General features: G+C 38.9%; 1 protein-coding gene across 10 annotated transcripts in view; it reads left to right on the top strand.

Annotated features, from left to right (window-relative positions):
- Positions 1-16,349, top strand: part of DOCK8 (dedicator of cytokinesis 8) — an 89,396-nt gene that overhangs the window by 52,181 nt on the left and 20,866 nt on the right. For all 10 annotated transcript variants that reach the window (XM_085566791.1, XM_085566796.1, XM_085566792.1 and 7 more), the window contains 12 exons: positions 155-330; positions 1,973-2,068; positions 2,993-3,088; positions 3,844-3,993; positions 6,325-6,438; positions 7,753-7,908; positions 10,441-10,580; positions 11,165-11,334; positions 12,642-12,787; positions 13,477-13,659; positions 14,273-14,408; positions 15,002-15,089. In XM_085566791.1, the coding sequence (XP_085422917.1) occupies positions 155-330; positions 1,973-2,068; positions 2,993-3,088; positions 3,844-3,993; positions 6,325-6,438; positions 7,753-7,908; positions 10,441-10,580; positions 11,165-11,334; positions 12,642-12,787; positions 13,477-13,659; positions 14,273-14,408; positions 15,002-15,089 (1,651 nt within the window). The remainder of the gene's footprint in view (positions 1-154; positions 331-1,972; positions 2,069-2,992; positions 3,089-3,843; positions 3,994-6,324; positions 6,439-7,752; positions 7,909-10,440; positions 10,581-11,164; positions 11,335-12,641; positions 12,788-13,476; positions 13,660-14,272; positions 14,409-15,001; positions 15,090-16,349) is intronic.

Genomic DNA, 16,349 nt, shown 5'->3' with positions numbered 1-16,349 from the left:
ATTGTTAATGCAGCAGTTGGTAGTGGGGTTTTCAGGAGCTTTATTCTTTTCAAAATGCTGACAGTACAACACCACTGAGCAAAACCAGCTTGAACCTGATGTTTGTCTCATATGTATGTCCTTCAGTCTTAATTCAAACATCTCACTGTGGCAGGTGGAGGCAGCAGTGCTGTTTCGACAGAATCTCGTTATTACACCTTTGGACGCACGTCTGCAGTGTCTGTTGGAAATAAACTCCTGCAGAGCAGAGTGATAAGCTGCAGCAATCCTGACATCACTGTTGCACAAGCTGCTGCTGATGAGGAGGTCAAAAGCGTCATGTCATCCAAGGTAAGATAATAATAAATCAAATATATGAAGAATGGTATGGTGCAAAGCCTAATAATCTAGATTTTGTCTTAGAGGGTTGGATTTGCTCCTTATAAATGAACTGTATGTATCACCAGCAGTATATTCTGTTTATCTGATTTGGCATAAATATATGTTAAATCCCATTGCTAAATTCTGATTCAGTGGAGAGCAAGAGGCGGGAACTCTATCTCTTGTTTGTGGCTTAGACATTTCACAGAGGCTTTTTTTTGCTTTTTTTTTGACTTGTCTCACTCTCCTGTTATTCCAGATTTTAAGTTCTGTCCACAGCTGGTGACCTGGTCTGGTCCAAGCTGCAGAGTCAGTGCAGCCACAGACCTTTCTTCCTCTTTTTTTTTTTTTTTTTTTTTGGTGTTATATAGTTTCCTATTAAAAAAAAAAAAAAAAAAGTAAGTAGTCAGTTATATCAGCTACAGTGCATAGAGTGCAGATGCCATGTGCATAATTTGCACCTGGGTCTTTCCAAATATTAATTCAACCACAGAGTGAAATACAAGCTTCCTCTGCATTCTCAACCACTGCTACATATACCACCAATGGCTTGCAGGACAGAGCAGTTTATCCAAGAGGAAGGATCTTGTTTCCCTGATTGGCAGCAGATGCTTAATGATCTACAGCATCCCAGCCCATCTCAGAGCTTTAGGAGGATGGCTGTGTGTCTGGGGAAACCAAAACCTAGATTCTGCCACTCAGCTGGAACTGGGAAGCTATGCCTCTGGCAAAAGCAGAATTTTTTTCCCCTGTGCAAGCAGCCTGTTGCTAGTTGCAGCCCTGGCAGAACTCTACAGCAATACATGTGATGAGGTCTGAACTGTATCCCCTCCTCACTTTTCTTTGAGTAATATATGTAAAATATTACTTCTCAAGTAGATTATTTTCAGAAATATTTTGAAATCTTTTCTCTGTTGAATGAGCATGTGCCTCTCCATCTAAAATGAATAGGTACTGGTCTTCAGCTAATTAAATCAGAACTAGTAAGATATACAGGCTTTCAAATTTTATTTGATTTGTTCATATGGGCATATATATCCACCCATAGAAATTTTTAATCAAATAGATTTGAATTTTTATAACTTTTACTCTAATGTAATGTGTCCTAGGGGGAAAAAAAAAGCAAACCAAGGGCTTGAATTAACATGTTTGAAATTACAGCTTCTTCACATTGATAAATATAGAAATTTACAATTGGTTCCTGACATTTCACTGCATCTTAAATTGGCATCACATTTAATGGAAGGAAGTACTTCAAGGGGCTAGTTTATTTTCGACATAGAGCTGGGGATAAACTTACACCTTTAAAGGTTTAAGGGTGAATGGTATCTTCCAAAGTATAGCTGCAGTGCTGCCACTGGGCAGGCGATGGCAGTGCCTTTGCACCCTGCTGCTGCTGCTGCTGCTGCTGCTGCTGCTGTCAGGTGGTCTTCGGCCTTGAGTGGGAAGGGGATGGGAAGAAGGAAACAGAAGAACTGTTTCAATTAATGTCTCTGCGTATCTTAAGAAAACCCTAAACCAACCCCCAGCTGTGGGTGATTTCTTCTCTGATAATTAGATTAAGCTAGTTATGGATTTACTATTATGCATTTCTTCCATCTGTATGCCCCAGCCTGTGGATCACAGCTCCAGTCGTATGTCTTACTACGTTGAAGGAACAAATGATATGTCAGGCCTTTGTGCAAGCACAAGACCCTCCAATAAAAAGGTAGGCTATGAGTATACATGAGGGAACTCCTTGCAGAACCTGGAGCATCCTGAGCTAGTGCTGGCAATTAACACTTCTAAATGTGGAGAGGGGAGCAGCAGAACAAATTATCAGCTAGTTTTATCAAACAAGGAATTACTGATGAGATATTGAATCTGTGGGTAAACATTACCCAAACTTTTTTGCTTCTGCTCCAGAATCTTTAGATTCTTTATCCAGGACAGATTTAGACAAGTATCAGCCTGTCTAGGTCCTCCCTTTGCTCTCTTTCTCGAGGTCTCAGAGCCTTGGTCATTTTCCACTGCTGTTTACCTTTGGATACATGTCTTTACATGTTACAGTAAACTGCATTCAGAAGTATTTGCCTCCTTTTTCTTCTGTAAAGAATTATTTTCCTTGTCCCATTTTGTAATTTTTAGAACCAAGCTTTTGTAGTCCAGATTTGAGTTTCCTAGAAGTTTAGATAACTGTGTTTATGTGTCTTGTGTCTAAATGTCACTGTAAAAAATACTGCCTCCAACTAGGAATGTCTGTACAATGTCTGCTGTGGTTATTGCTCTGTCCTTCTCATCCACCACTTTTATCTTCTCTCAGAAAAACATGGATGTGCTAAACAGAAGTGCTTAGTAGGTAGTGGGAAACATGACTGCTCCCTATAGTGTACAGACAATGAGAATCGTCCAAAGGCATTTCTCTCTTCAGTTATATGTAGTTCTGGATCCACAGAAAAATGGGTACCAAAGTCTGTGTGCCAACAGCATTCACTTTGGTGAAATCTGCCTTCTAATCTTGCAAGGATGCCCATACATCCCCATTCAGCTGCTCACCCTCCAGTATGGAAAAGTTTCACTCAGGGAAAATGTTGAAACTGAAAGATGAGTTGATTGAAAATCCGTTGTCCAACAGTCTGTGTTTGTTATGTAGCATTTCCATGAGGAGCTGGCATTACAGATGGTGGTCAGCACGGGCATAGTGAGAGAAACAGTCTTCAAGTATGCCTGGTTCTTCTTTGAGCTCCTGGTAAGACTCGACAGCGGTATTTTTCAATTAGTCAATGGCGGCATGTAGTAGGTGTTCCAGACACAGATTCAGTTATTCTGCTTTTTGTAAAGGAGAGGTCTCAACTAATGGAAGTGCAAAGAGTACAAAATAAAGAGTTCTTTGTATTCACCCTCGTTCCTCACTATGGCAGTGATAGCAAACTTCTGTATGAACTACATGAGCAGTAGTCCACAGTTTGCAAAAGACTCATCAACTAAGTCCTTCCTTTTTGGTGAATATCTATTCCTATTTTTTCCTTTTTGTCAACAACATGGGAGCAGTGACAAAGCTCCACAAACTCACAGTTCTACAGGGTCCTGCAATGATGCATGTCAGTGCAAAAACTATACTGATTTCCATTATCAGCATGTAAGTAATGCAACATTAGAAATAAGAATTCCACAAGTGTCACTCATTGTCTGTCATCATAAAGGGCAAAAGTGGCAAGCAGCAGAATTTCAGAAGTCCAGATAAAGGGGTTGCAGGACAGTGATTTTGATTTCAGGATTTCAGGTACTGAAAGATGAATATAAACAGGAATCAATGTCTGTCTCTATTGGAGCCTTAGACCCTCTGTTGTCATTGCCATGTAGGATTTATCACAGCAGCTCTGAGAAAATGAGTGATGAAATTCAGGGAAAAGGAAGTAGGAAATCTTACTCTTACAAACAAACTGAAAGCTGTATTTTACCTCCAGTCTGGGCATTTTTTAGTATTCTTTTTCGGCTTTGCAGATAAAGAGTATGGCTCAGTATGTTCACAACACAGAGAAGCAAGATAACCCAAGAAGAAGCCGGTTCTCCGATCGTTTTAAAGATGATATTACCACTATAGTTGGTGTGGTTACTTCAGAGATTGCTGCACTTGTAGTCAAACCACCCAAGGTAAGTGGATTAAATAAGCACTATGGAACCTTGCTACTCATCCTGTGTTACAGTGAGCTAAATTCAATCTCATTTCAATATCAGTAGTGCTGCTAGAATTAGGCAAATATTCTCACATGGACCTTAAGTGGGACTTGTGGCACTGTAAAAGGCAGCTTTGTCTCTCTTAGGAGACTGGTTTTGTTCAGCTCAGTTCCTCAGCCTGCTTCTCACTGTGGCTGCAGTGTACAAGAAGAGAATTCCCTTTTCTATTGACAGGAAAGGCTGGACATCCATTTTCAGTTGTAGTAATTCTTTATGCCATGTTAGCCAGCACATCAGACTGCAGCCCCACCAGGACTTCTTCATTTTATTCCCCTTTGCAGGTACCATCTATCCTGCTGCATTGTGTTTAATTCTTCATTTGAGTTCTCTGTAGCAGTGGAATATGCCTTAGGAAGGCAGTGCTCCTCATGAGTGTTACAAAAGCCAGCCACAAGTGATCTAACCCATGATCTCTTTAAAGAGACACTGGCCACTTGAAAAGTGAAGACCAGAAATAAACCTTAAGTCCCATGAAATTCTTTGTACTTTTAGCAAATTGCACTGATACAACAGATTATAAAGTTGAAAGGATCACAAACTGTAATTTATACTTTAACATTGCTACTGTCAGCCTGTATCACTGATACTGCTTTGGACTGGCCAGTAGAAAAACCTAAGGCCACAGATAGGCACTGGGAGACTGTTGTTTGTTCAGTTGTAACCCACTTGTTTTCATGCCCCAGAGCTGCCAATTTTAGCTAGCCCAGCAGAGTGCTCTGCACCAGAGCAAGGCAGAGCAGCTGGGAGAGCTGGCCTGCCAGTTCACTTTTCAAGAAGCTCCATTTCATAATCCACTTATTCCAAGTGCTGTTGAGGATCAGAAACCAGGAAAGGGCAAGACCAGACAAACTGAGGCAGAGAATGACAGAATGGATTGTCACTGTTCACCAAAAAGTTGTTCTCAAAGCTCAATCTATTGGTGTGCTTCTGTGATAGCCATATGCAGAGAAATAATTTCCACAGAAATGTTTACCTAAGCCATCAGTGACATTTTTTTTAATACATCATGAAATAAAAAATTGTTACAATAAAAATGCCTTAACAGAATTGTAGGCTTTGAAAAGAAATTAGTATTTATGGCTTCCTCACAAGAAATACACAGGTTTTTGTGGGTTTTTAATTTAATTCACATTTTGATAGAATGAGCATATAGAACCTGATTGTGTGTGAAAACCCCACTGTTTTTGGAATTCTGGCCATTGTTTAGGTGTACAGAGTAGTAGGCAATATATGTCTGATTTTAAAATCCAAGAAGCGATAATTGATGTTTCAATACATGGTTGACCATGTCAGATTGCCCTGGATTTTTCAGGGATATGTCTGGAATATGCTTGCCTGACCATAAGGTAGTGGAAAACCAGGTTTTTCTTCATTGTAGAAAAATATTTTCCTGTGCAAATTCCAGATTGTAGAGAATTTCCTGAATAGCAACAGAAAGCTTGAAAATGAAAAAGTGAATTGTAGCCACCCTGAGGTGCTGCACACCTGTTCTCAATAACCAGAGGTGCCAGTACAGGCAATATTTTTCTCCGTCATCTCCTTTGTCAGTTTTGAGCATTAAATTTGTGCAGATTCCTCAGGCATCTTCGCTAATTCCTCTTGGTGAACTACACAGGCTACTGAGAGTTTATGATTTAAATTGGTATGTTTGAAGAACTGTGGCCTCATTTTAGAGGGTACATGAAGCTTTTTGTGATTCTTACTTGAGGCTGTGTAACTCTGGTAATCAGGCCAATTCCAAGCATACAAGAGTTTAGCTTCTGGTTGGTAAACTCCACAGCTTTTTCTTACCAGTATTTAGTTACTATCAGTTTTACACTTAAAATTTCTAAACAAAATACTTTCCATCAGCAAAGCCAGTGCAGGTTTTTCTTAGTATTTTATATATTTTAAGTTCCTAAACCAGCATTCTATTATATTGAATAGAAAAAAAGTCATGTGCAGTACTGCAGCCAGTAGGCAATTCAGAACAGGTCTCAAATTCATTGTTGTCAGCCCAAAGGGGTGCACAAATGAACTGTTCATCCTGTGACATTTCTCTGTGAAACAATTGCAATAATTTACAGAAGTGATTCTATGCAATTTTAACAAGATCATGTGAACTGGAGAGCTGAAGCCATCTTAACCTGTATTTTCCTTGAGATGGTTCTGGGAGCTGACCCCTGCACTATTCTTCATTATTCTGAAAAGTATTCCACCTTTATGTAAGTTTTATACATGATAGCTGGAATTTTTTATCTTTTTAAGGAAAGTGAACAAGCAGAAAATATTAATATCAGCCTGGCATTTTTCTTGTATGATCTTCTTTCTTTGATGGATAGAGGATTTGTGTTTAAGCTCATCAGACATTACTGTAATCAGGTAAGCACCACACATTATTTGGATTGCATTTGGCTTATGTGTTTTGTTCTGTTTGATTAGTTTATCCATCAATATCTTTGAGTGTCGGAGTCCAGAACATCCCTCTCTGTCTCAAGACCCTGGCAGGGGTCTCCAAGACCCTGGCAAGAAGTCAAAAAACATCTGTGGCTTCGATTCTAGCCTGTGGAAAGCTGTCTGGATGAAGAATTACAAGTCACAAGGGTTTTAGTAGTATGATATTGGAACTAACACAGGGTGGAAAAGTAGAATTTTGAGTTTTTTAAGATAAGAGGTTCAGGGGACAAGATGGAGGGATTTGGGCGTGTCCTAACCTTCTTGTTCTTCTTGTCCTCCATGTCTTACTGTGATAGTGACACTTTTCTATTGGTTTAAGGTAGAGATTCGGTGTCTAACATAGGTGATGGGAATTCACATTTGAGTTGTGTTAAAGGTCTGGGTAAAATTCCTATTTCCTATTGCATATACAATGATTTTAATTTGATGTGTGATCTGCAGGGAAAAAATTGAGTGGAGGTAAAGACTCTTTTAGAAATAGTTTCATAGTTTGCATTGCTGCAAAACATCCATGGAACCATTTTTCTACCCTTATTTTTTTACTTTTTTTACTTATTATTTACTGCCCTTAGCAGTAGGATCTGCAGATAACACAGATCAACTTTCTGACTTCTCCAGCTGAGTGCCGTGAGGACAGTATTTAGTTTTCAAGGAATCACTCAAAATAAGACATCTGTCTTCTTGCTTCATGAGTCTCTGAAAATTAAAAATAAATGGTGATGCAGAATGTTGTTATGGAATTATCTGTTGTATTTGACAGGGAGCATTTTCCTTCTGGTTTGTGACCTGTATTTGTGCTAGTCCATCTAGTATCTCCATGAATTTCTTCACTGATATCATTGTTGATAAGACGGGAAATTATGAGACCACCAATGTCCTGTGTTGCTTAGCAGGACATTTTATGAGTTTGCCACAGACTCAGAAAAGTTCAGTTTGTTTTTCATTTTTGTCTTATGCAAAATACAAAAATATTGTATGTTTTTTGTTTGGGGGAAAAGAAAAAAGAAACAATTTGTTATCTCTTGGGAAGTTGAAAGTCATCTGGGGAGCAGGGAGAGAGACACCATCATTGTCAAACAAAGAGCAGCTAATGTATGGAAACTAGTTAGGTACAGTGAGCATTTTAATGTACACAGGACTATGTGTTTATGTCCTTTTCAGGGAGCAGGATATTTCACTATTTGGTAATTCAAACAATACTAGCCCATCACTTGACATTTTTTTGTTTGTTTTTCCTAGCTTTCAAACAAGCTGAATTCACTCTCCACCCTGATTTCCATGAGACTTGAGTTCCTGAGAATTCTCTGCAGCCATGAGCATTACCTCAATCTGAACCTCTTCTTCATGACATCTGCATCTGCTCCAGCATCTCCCTCTCCCTCCTTGTCCTCCCAGGTATTTGTCCATTAGATAGGTATTGCATGAACATCACATGAGGCACATGTAGAAAAATACTTACATTGCTCTGTATTCAGATACTTAAGTTAGAATCAGCCACTGTTGGATCAGGGAGAAAAATTTCCCACTTGAGAAAAAGGGACGGTAGAAGAAAGGCTACAGGAGTGCTACTGCAAAGCTGCACTACAGGAATAAAAATTGAACATGACACAGACATGTGCACCCCTGGAAGCATGCACATGCACCTTCACAGAAAATTACTGTTGAGGTCTAGACATGAGGTCTAAAAGGAGCACAGCTCTGAAGGCCAGTTTACAGGCACACCCTTGTCCCATCCACACACAACCACAAATATGTATTTCAATATCTGTTTTGGAGAATTATGGCAGGCAGCAGTGCACGCTATGTGTGTGTTTGCCTTCTAATGGAACTTACTTCCCAGGTGGAAATAGATGGTAACACCATCCAAATTAGTGACTAATACACTGCAAATTTCAATATCTTGGAATAGTGAATTTTTGTAGAGCTTTCATGTTGCTTAAAATAGGATTATCATGCTTTCTTTTTCCAGTGTTCTTTCTTCTGGGTTTCTCCCCCACAGTAGTACAGATCATGCTATATCTTTGTCCATAGTTCTCTGTGGTTTTCTGAATAGCGTTCTCCTTTTAATTTCAACTATATTATTTTCTGTGTGGAAACACTGAGGTGTTCTGAGTAGACCAAGCAATCTGCATCATATCTCATTTCTCCAGAAGTTTTTCCAGACTTGGTCTGATACTGACACAGCTCTAGACTTCCTTAATGTCAGGACCTCCCATGATCTACCTGACCACAGAGTTCACAAACACATCAAAAAAAAGAAATTGTTGATTGGCACGCGACACTCTATTTTGCCAGTCTTACGCTCTTCTCTACATTCTGTGGAGATAGTTTTCTACAATGGGGCAAACCCCCACCAAAGGCTGCTCACGTGTCTGTTTTCCATCTCAGTGGTCTTGCAGAGGTCAGGACTGGGTCGAAGCATTTCAATGCTTGGAGGCAAGGGGATGGAATTGAAACAAAAAATTATGGGAGGTACAGACACAGTCTCAGTAATGTAGCAGTTCAAATTCGTGGTTTCTTTTTTGAGTGTCATTGCCAAAGAATTGGTTGGATGCTAAGATGTGCTCCATCTCATACCTTAATAAGGGCTGTCAAACGTTCATTATAGCAAATAATATTTCCCTGCTTATGGGAATAAAAAATATCAACACAGTTCTTGTAACTAGTTCTAGCAAGTCAGAGCTTGGCTGACACCAGTTTAATTAATATTTCCTTCAAGCAACATCAACTCCTTTATGAGTAACCTACAATGTGCAACCTGTGCAAATCAATAAGGCTTTTGTGGCCCTTGCATGATTTAATGCACTAGCTGGCCACCCTTGCAATAATTTTGATCTGCCTGCAGGAGTGCAGCCTGCTTGAGTTAGACTTGCAGTAGAAATATGGTCTTGTGAGTAAATATTGTGAAATTTTTTTGAGAGAAGCCAGACTCACTTAACTGTGTGTTCTACACTTTGACATTATTTCACACAAACATAGTAGAGACAATGCCTGTTATTTTGAAGTTGAATGGGAGTGGGCCTAAGGATAGGGATCCAAAATTCGGGGCTGCTAGGAGACATGGGGTTCATTTGACCCAATATACTAAAAGATAGCTACCACAGTGTGGTATACTGATACTTCATGTGTTTGGGCTCTGAGACTATTCCCAGGTGACTGACAGAAATATTGGAAGGAATACTGAAGAATATAGATTAAAAGCAAAATTGGGACTCATAAAACCCAGTAGCTGCAGTGGGAGTAGGGTCTAAGACTTAGGCTCATCTAAGCAAGGGACAAGAACATTCCAGGTGATCTGTGACACACACCTCTGATTGCAGAAGCTAAGAAGTTCACAGCACATATATAGCAGCAACTTTCCATTCCTGGGCTGGCTGTATATCAGTCACAGCTATAAGTTAGAGCGTTTGAAGGCTGGTCTAAATTATGCCAGCTGCCAGCAAGCCCAGCCAAGGATTTCCGGGGCAAAAGAAAACATGGTTCACGTGTCTTTCCTGACCTTACTTCCATACTTGACATCATGGAGGCTGAAGAACACACAGTGAACAGCTTCTGACACCTAAGTCCCTCTTAATGTAGAGGCACTTGCTTGCTCTGTGATAGCTAATGGTTGCTCTGCAGCAATAAGAGCAAGAGTAGAAAAAATTCTGACTTTGTATCCTGTCCAAAATAATGAATACAAGGTAGGAATTTTAGGTCTCAAAAAGTGTAAAATGAGTTGCTTGCACAGAATGGAAAGCTCTTGGCGAGCTTTTAATTTCACACAGAGATATCTTCCTCCAAAATGCCCAACATTCTTTCAAAGTCTGTGATTTTCCTCTGGTAGACATTTTCTACAGAGTTTGTTACATTGACTGTGACTGTGATCTCTTTAAGAAACATTGGTTTCCATGATCATTCTTTAACACTTCTAATATATTTCTGCAGAACTCCAGCTCCTGCTCTAGTTACCAGGACCAGAAAATCACTGGTATGTTTGACCTCTCAACTGAATACCGTCAGCAGCACTTCCTGACTGGCTTACTTTTCACTGAACTGGCAGCAGCATTGGATGCAGACAGTGAGGGGTGTGTATCCTAATTTTCAGGTTATAGAATGGGATCAGGTCACATTGTTATTCTGGGCAAGGCCACAGTTTGACTCCAGGACAGTCCTGCTTCCCCCATGCTTTTCAGTGAATCACTCTAACATAGCAATGACCCAGTCATGGTTTTAGCTGCAGCATGTTCCTCCCAATTAATAAAAATATATTATTTGTGATGGTAGTGTTGGCTGAATACAGAAATTAAGAACACAAAATTTCAGTTGCTCTTCCTTCTAAAACACCTTTGTCTTTGAACTTAAGTGTTTAGCAAAACTGGCCAGAGTCTTATGCTTTTCCTTAATCATCTCCTTTTACAACAATGAGTTTTTATGGGAAGTTTGAAAGACTTGGGTGCTCTTTGATTTTGGTAAAGTGTCTTGGAGATTTAAGATACCTATGGCTTGGAGGGAATAGGAATCTCTGCTCAGAATGAAAGAGACTATCAAATGCATACTGGTGTTTATTATTTCTTTTGTTCACTTCCTTTCTATTTATTAAATCTATGATTTATAAGTGACTTATGCATGATTCATTAATGGAACTCATGGATGGTTTCTGTGTTAACAGGATTAGCAAGGTGCAAAGAAAAGCTGTCAGTGCTATCCTTAGCCTGCTGAGTTCCCATGACCTAGACCCACGTTGCTCCAAAAAGGAGGTGAAGATTAAAATTGCAGCTCTTTACCTCCCTTTGGTTGGTATTATTTTGGATTCACTACCACAACTCCATGATTTTACAAGTAAGACTTTTTTGCCTTTGCATTTTTCAACTTCTAAGAGGGACTTGTCTAAATAATTTATCAAACATAAGAGATTAATCTAGTAATGTAGAATATGTCTATACTTAGAAGTAAACTGGATTTTTACAAACAGGAAAAACTTAAGTGTCCTCGCTTCATGAGGAAGTGATAGACCAGAGATACATCTGTAAGTGCTCCTGCATATCTCTTTGTGTAAGTTTTCTGACCTTCCAAATAAAGCCTGCAAGGTCTGCAAGAAATATTTAGCTCTAGATACACTTAACAGTAGTGAAAATACTGATAGTGATACTGACATCATGTTACACCACAATTATAGAAATTAGATTGTATTCTCTTTTTTTATTTCTTTTTTGCTGCTATTAACATGATACCAAAATTAATCAATTAAATTATAAGCTTTGAGGAGTGTATTTTTGTCACTGGTTCTGAAAATATTTCACATTTAAATATCTTAAGAAAAAACCTTCTAGTATGAACTTACTAGTTGTCTATCACTTTCAATTGGGTAAGATGAAAGCATTTACTGTACATTGGCAAATTAGATTTCACACCATTCTTTTAATCTAAGTATTATCCTTATACCATAGATGAAGAGTTATTATGAAGAAGCCCAGGTTTACCAATATGCCTAGGTTTAGAGTTCTTCCTTTGAGAATCTGTCACAAGAGGCCATGATCACATTCTCAACACATGGGGTCCAGCTAATCATTCAGCTTCTCTGAAAAACAGAACTTGCAAAACACAAAATGGATGCTCAGAATTAGACAAGATTTTTACAAAACTTAGGTATAAATAATTCCATTTCCTGAAAGTGATGTCAAGAATCAGCAGTTAGAAGCAGCTGGGTGCCTGAAATAAAACTTGTCTTTAAGTCAGCAGGCAATACTGGATCTGTCAGCTCTTAGCAGACTTACATACTTCATTGAATATTACCAAATCCATGTCTAGTTTCTGTGCGTATCCTCTTGACTGAAATTAACTAGAAGTGGGTGGTTCCAAGTCTTACAAAGTACTGGCTTGGCTTTGAACTTCAGAGATAATCTCATGTTTGCTACCACCTTTTAGGTATTTTAGTATTTGAATAATTTGGCAGTCTTCGCAGATGTCTGCAATTTCTCTTGCTGATGCTGTGACTCTCTCACTGCTTGGTACATCAGCTATACAAACAGGCTCAGGGACAGAAGTGCCAGTTGTTTTGCTCAGTTACAGACTGATGGAAAATTGTGACATGTGAGCAGAAGCAACTGGATTGCCCCTGAAGTTCCAATGGGATATTTCAAATTTAGTTTCAGATAGCCGCAGCGGAAAGGGACGCACAGGAAACCCAGAAGAAGAACAAGAGTCTTCAGGTGCAATCAACCAAAATGTGGCCCTTGCCATTGCAGGGAATCAGTTCAACATCAGGAACTCTGGAATACCTCTGGTATCCCTGGTATGTTCACTGCTCTGCCAATCTCCTTTCTTCTATCTGTTTTCATCTTCCTTTTTTTATCCTTTCTTCCCACTATTAGCTATATGAGAAATTGCATTTTTGTTTCCTCCAACTCCAATAGACAGAAGGACTATCTCTCATAGTCCTTCTGTCATCTTCTCCTATTCTCTTCTAATTATTTGCTGTTTTAACATACATTGTTCACTTTTTTTCTCCCACATGCTATTTTCATTTCCACACCAAATCTAGACTCCTTCCCAGATCAGCAAATACCACTATGGCAGCCCCACTGTTGCAGTCTTACCTGAATGCATGGATCTAGGATTCAGATGCTTTTTCTCTATATATGGACTTTTTATTTTCTTAATCTACTATGCAATGACATAGCTACAGGGCAGAGGGGAAGCAAATGGTTACAGAATCTTTTCCCTACATTTTTATAAGGAAATTATTATACAAGCATGTAGGAAACTGATGCTTCTCTCAGTCTTTCATTTGCATTCAACTGGTCCTTTCATTAATTACACATACAGTCAAAATTACAATAACAATCACCTGGAATATGTTAAATTTACTGAAGTCCAGTCCTGAGATTTGAGTCCAATGAAATTTAAATAAGATTACTTCACTCAAATGACCTTCCTCTCCCTTTTCTTCTTTCAATTGACATTTACTTTATGTGTTCCTAGCCCTACAGACAGAGTGCCACATTAGGTCCTGATACTACTCGCAACCTTTTGATCTGTTTTCTCTGGATTATGAAAAATGCTGATCAGAACCTAATACAGAAATGGATTGCAGACCTTCCATCCATGCAGCTGAACAGGATTTTAGACCTCCTCTTCATTTGTGTTTCATGCTTTGAGTATAAGGTAAATTAAACAAGGCATTGTTTGTTGTCCTGGTTTGGAACAATTTTCTTCCTTAAATTCCAGCTGTCCAGGGGACATCTGTTATTTACAATGGTTAAATTAGCACTTATCTAATCCAGACAAATTACTTCAGATAAAATAACTGACAATAGCCTTCAAGCAAAATGCTGCCAAAGCTTTTGAGGAAGTTCTATGAAGGTAACCTAAGTCGTTTAATTATTTTCTTTTACCTGGGCATTCAGGGGCTGTTTCTGGTGGGAATTATATCAACAGCTCCTGTAAGTACTGGACAGGACACTACAGATGACTCTTAGTTATGAGCAGGTGCTTGATGTCAGTACTTCTCTTTCTGGGAGGATCCATCTGAAATGGACAAAATAAACTTCTCTCTGAACTTTAATTTCTTCCTCAGTAGAACTGAACTACATCTTTATTTCTATTAGCAGTACACATGGTACCTCTTTCCTCATTTGCAACATTTATTAGACTTTATATATTAATCAATCATATTCATTGCTTTCTGTCCCCTCTACAGGTCTATTTCTGGAGATGGAATTTGGTCTCATGACCAAAAATGAGGCATTGGTAATGATTGCTTTAACTTTACTTCCAGGGCAAGCAAAGCTCAGATAAAGTCAGCACCCAAGCACTCCAGAAGTCACGCGATGTGAAAGCTCGATTAGAAGAGGCTTTACTGAGAGGAGAAGGAGCCAGAGGAGAAATGATGAAGCGCTGCAGAATACCAGCTGGTACTTCAAACCATTGCTCCCCATGCCTTTTGACAGGACCTCAAGTGTCTACAGACATAAATGAGTTTGTTGGGCTTCTGCACACTATCCATTTTCATCCTCGTCCATTTCACCTCCTTTTCAGCCACAGTCCATTCCTTTGCAGACCATTCTTGGTTTTGCATGGATGAAAATATCATTAGGTTTCAACTCTCCAAGATGTAGCTAGGACTGAGTTCCTCTCATGTGAATAATATGAAGCCAAGAAAGAAGTTTCAAGATATTCTAAAAAGTTGTGTTAGTATCTAATCAAGAGCCAAGAAATGGTATCAAAACCATCACTAAAAACAAATCATTCACAGCAGAAAAGGTTGCTTCATTTAATAAATGGAGAATCTGTGGGTTGATTTATGTAGGTTTTTGTAGACATTAAGCAAATTAATGCTCTAAAAATCCTAAGTAAAAAAAATTATGAGTCTTTCACTAGAGCCCTGAGTTGAATGGTTTTAGTTCTGATAGACTGCTACAGAAATATATCTCCTCCTTTTGGCAAGCTGTCAGACTTCAAGTGTCCCCTTTTGTTTTAGTCTCTCTGACATATGTTGCACTCTTAGGGAATGACAGATCAGCAGGGCTAAATGAAAATTTGCGCTGGAGAAAGGAGCAGACGCAGTGGCGGCAGGCAAATGAGAGACAAGATAAGTAAGTAGTTTAATTAATGCATATTGCTTTTGCAACAGCTTTTATTAGAACCAAGCTTCTTGGGGTTTTTATGTTTTGTCCTTGCTCCCAGGATGTTTTATTACAAAATGAGTAGTTTCTCTTTTTTGTCAAAGAGAAAGAAAAAGAAAATGTTTCTGTAGCAGAAATATCCAGCTGTTGCTATGACACAACAAAGAGGTCACAAATACTAGAAAGAGAATTTTAAATAGTTATCTACATGTTTTTTTTTCCTTCTTCTTAATAGTGTGGCAAACATGAGTTAGTGGCAGAGTTGTATCAAATACACCATGGAGGTTTGCTGCATTTATTTTGATGTTGCTCCTGGATCCTCAGTACATACAGTACTGTGGTATATGTATTGTCACATTAAATCAGCGGAGCTGGGTTTGATATGCTATATTAATATTGAGAAGCTCTGTCAGCAGGAGTCAGGAAAGATAATGCTTTGGGATTGTAGCAGCACTTATAAGATACGTGCCATGCTAGAGAAGATCCAGTCAGCATGTGGATCAAAGCTCAGTGGTTGCTGGAAATAGTCCAAACACCTGCAAAGTTCACTAAATTTGTTCTGTTCTTACTCTTATTGGGATTTTTGCCCTTATTATAGCACTAAAGTTTTTGCAGTCCCTTCTGGTTTTTGTTGTTTTGAGTCATTGTAGTTATTAACCACATCACTTCCCTGATTTCCTTTCTTAACCCTCCTCAGAATTATCTGTTTGTCCACTAAAGGACAGCTCTTTGCTCCTCTGGTTTTTGGGGTTTTTTTGGGTTTGTTTTTTTTTTTTTTGGTGGGTTTTTTGGTTTTTTGTTTTGTTTTGGTTTTTTTGGATAAAGTAGTGTAGCAGAACAGCTACATATTTTGAAGTCACTCAGAAGTGTGATTATGAGGGCGTTTCTCCAGCCACCGACATGCACCTTAGGAACTTTAGCCAAAGTCAAAGAGTCTTTAATCTCAAGCTCTAGAAAGCAGCTTCTAGCCAGGCAACAGCACTTTTTTGAGCAGCTTAGGAAAAAGAAAAATGCCTCTTTGTGTTTCTGGCACGGATATGTGAAAATGCGGTTTCATTAGTAGCTGCTCCTATGCTTATTCAGCTGCAGAGGAACTGTGTTCCAGACCTCATTCTTAAGTCTCAGCTAAGAAGGTATCATGAGTTGCCTTACCCTGTCTCCTGTCTTTTATCAATATTTCATTTCTCTTAAATAGCCTGGGACACTGCTGTATGGACCTGCTGTCTTTTG

The sequence above is a fragment of the Lonchura striata genome, chromosome Z (genome assembly GCF_050655825.1).
Source record: "Lonchura striata isolate lonStrDom1 chromosome Z, ASM5065582v1, whole genome shotgun sequence".
In the NCBI taxonomy this organism is placed as follows: Eukaryota; Metazoa; Chordata; class Aves; order Passeriformes; family Estrildidae; genus Lonchura; species Lonchura striata.
Note: the sequence above shows the minus strand (reverse complement) of the source record. Positions and strands in the feature narration are given on the sequence as shown.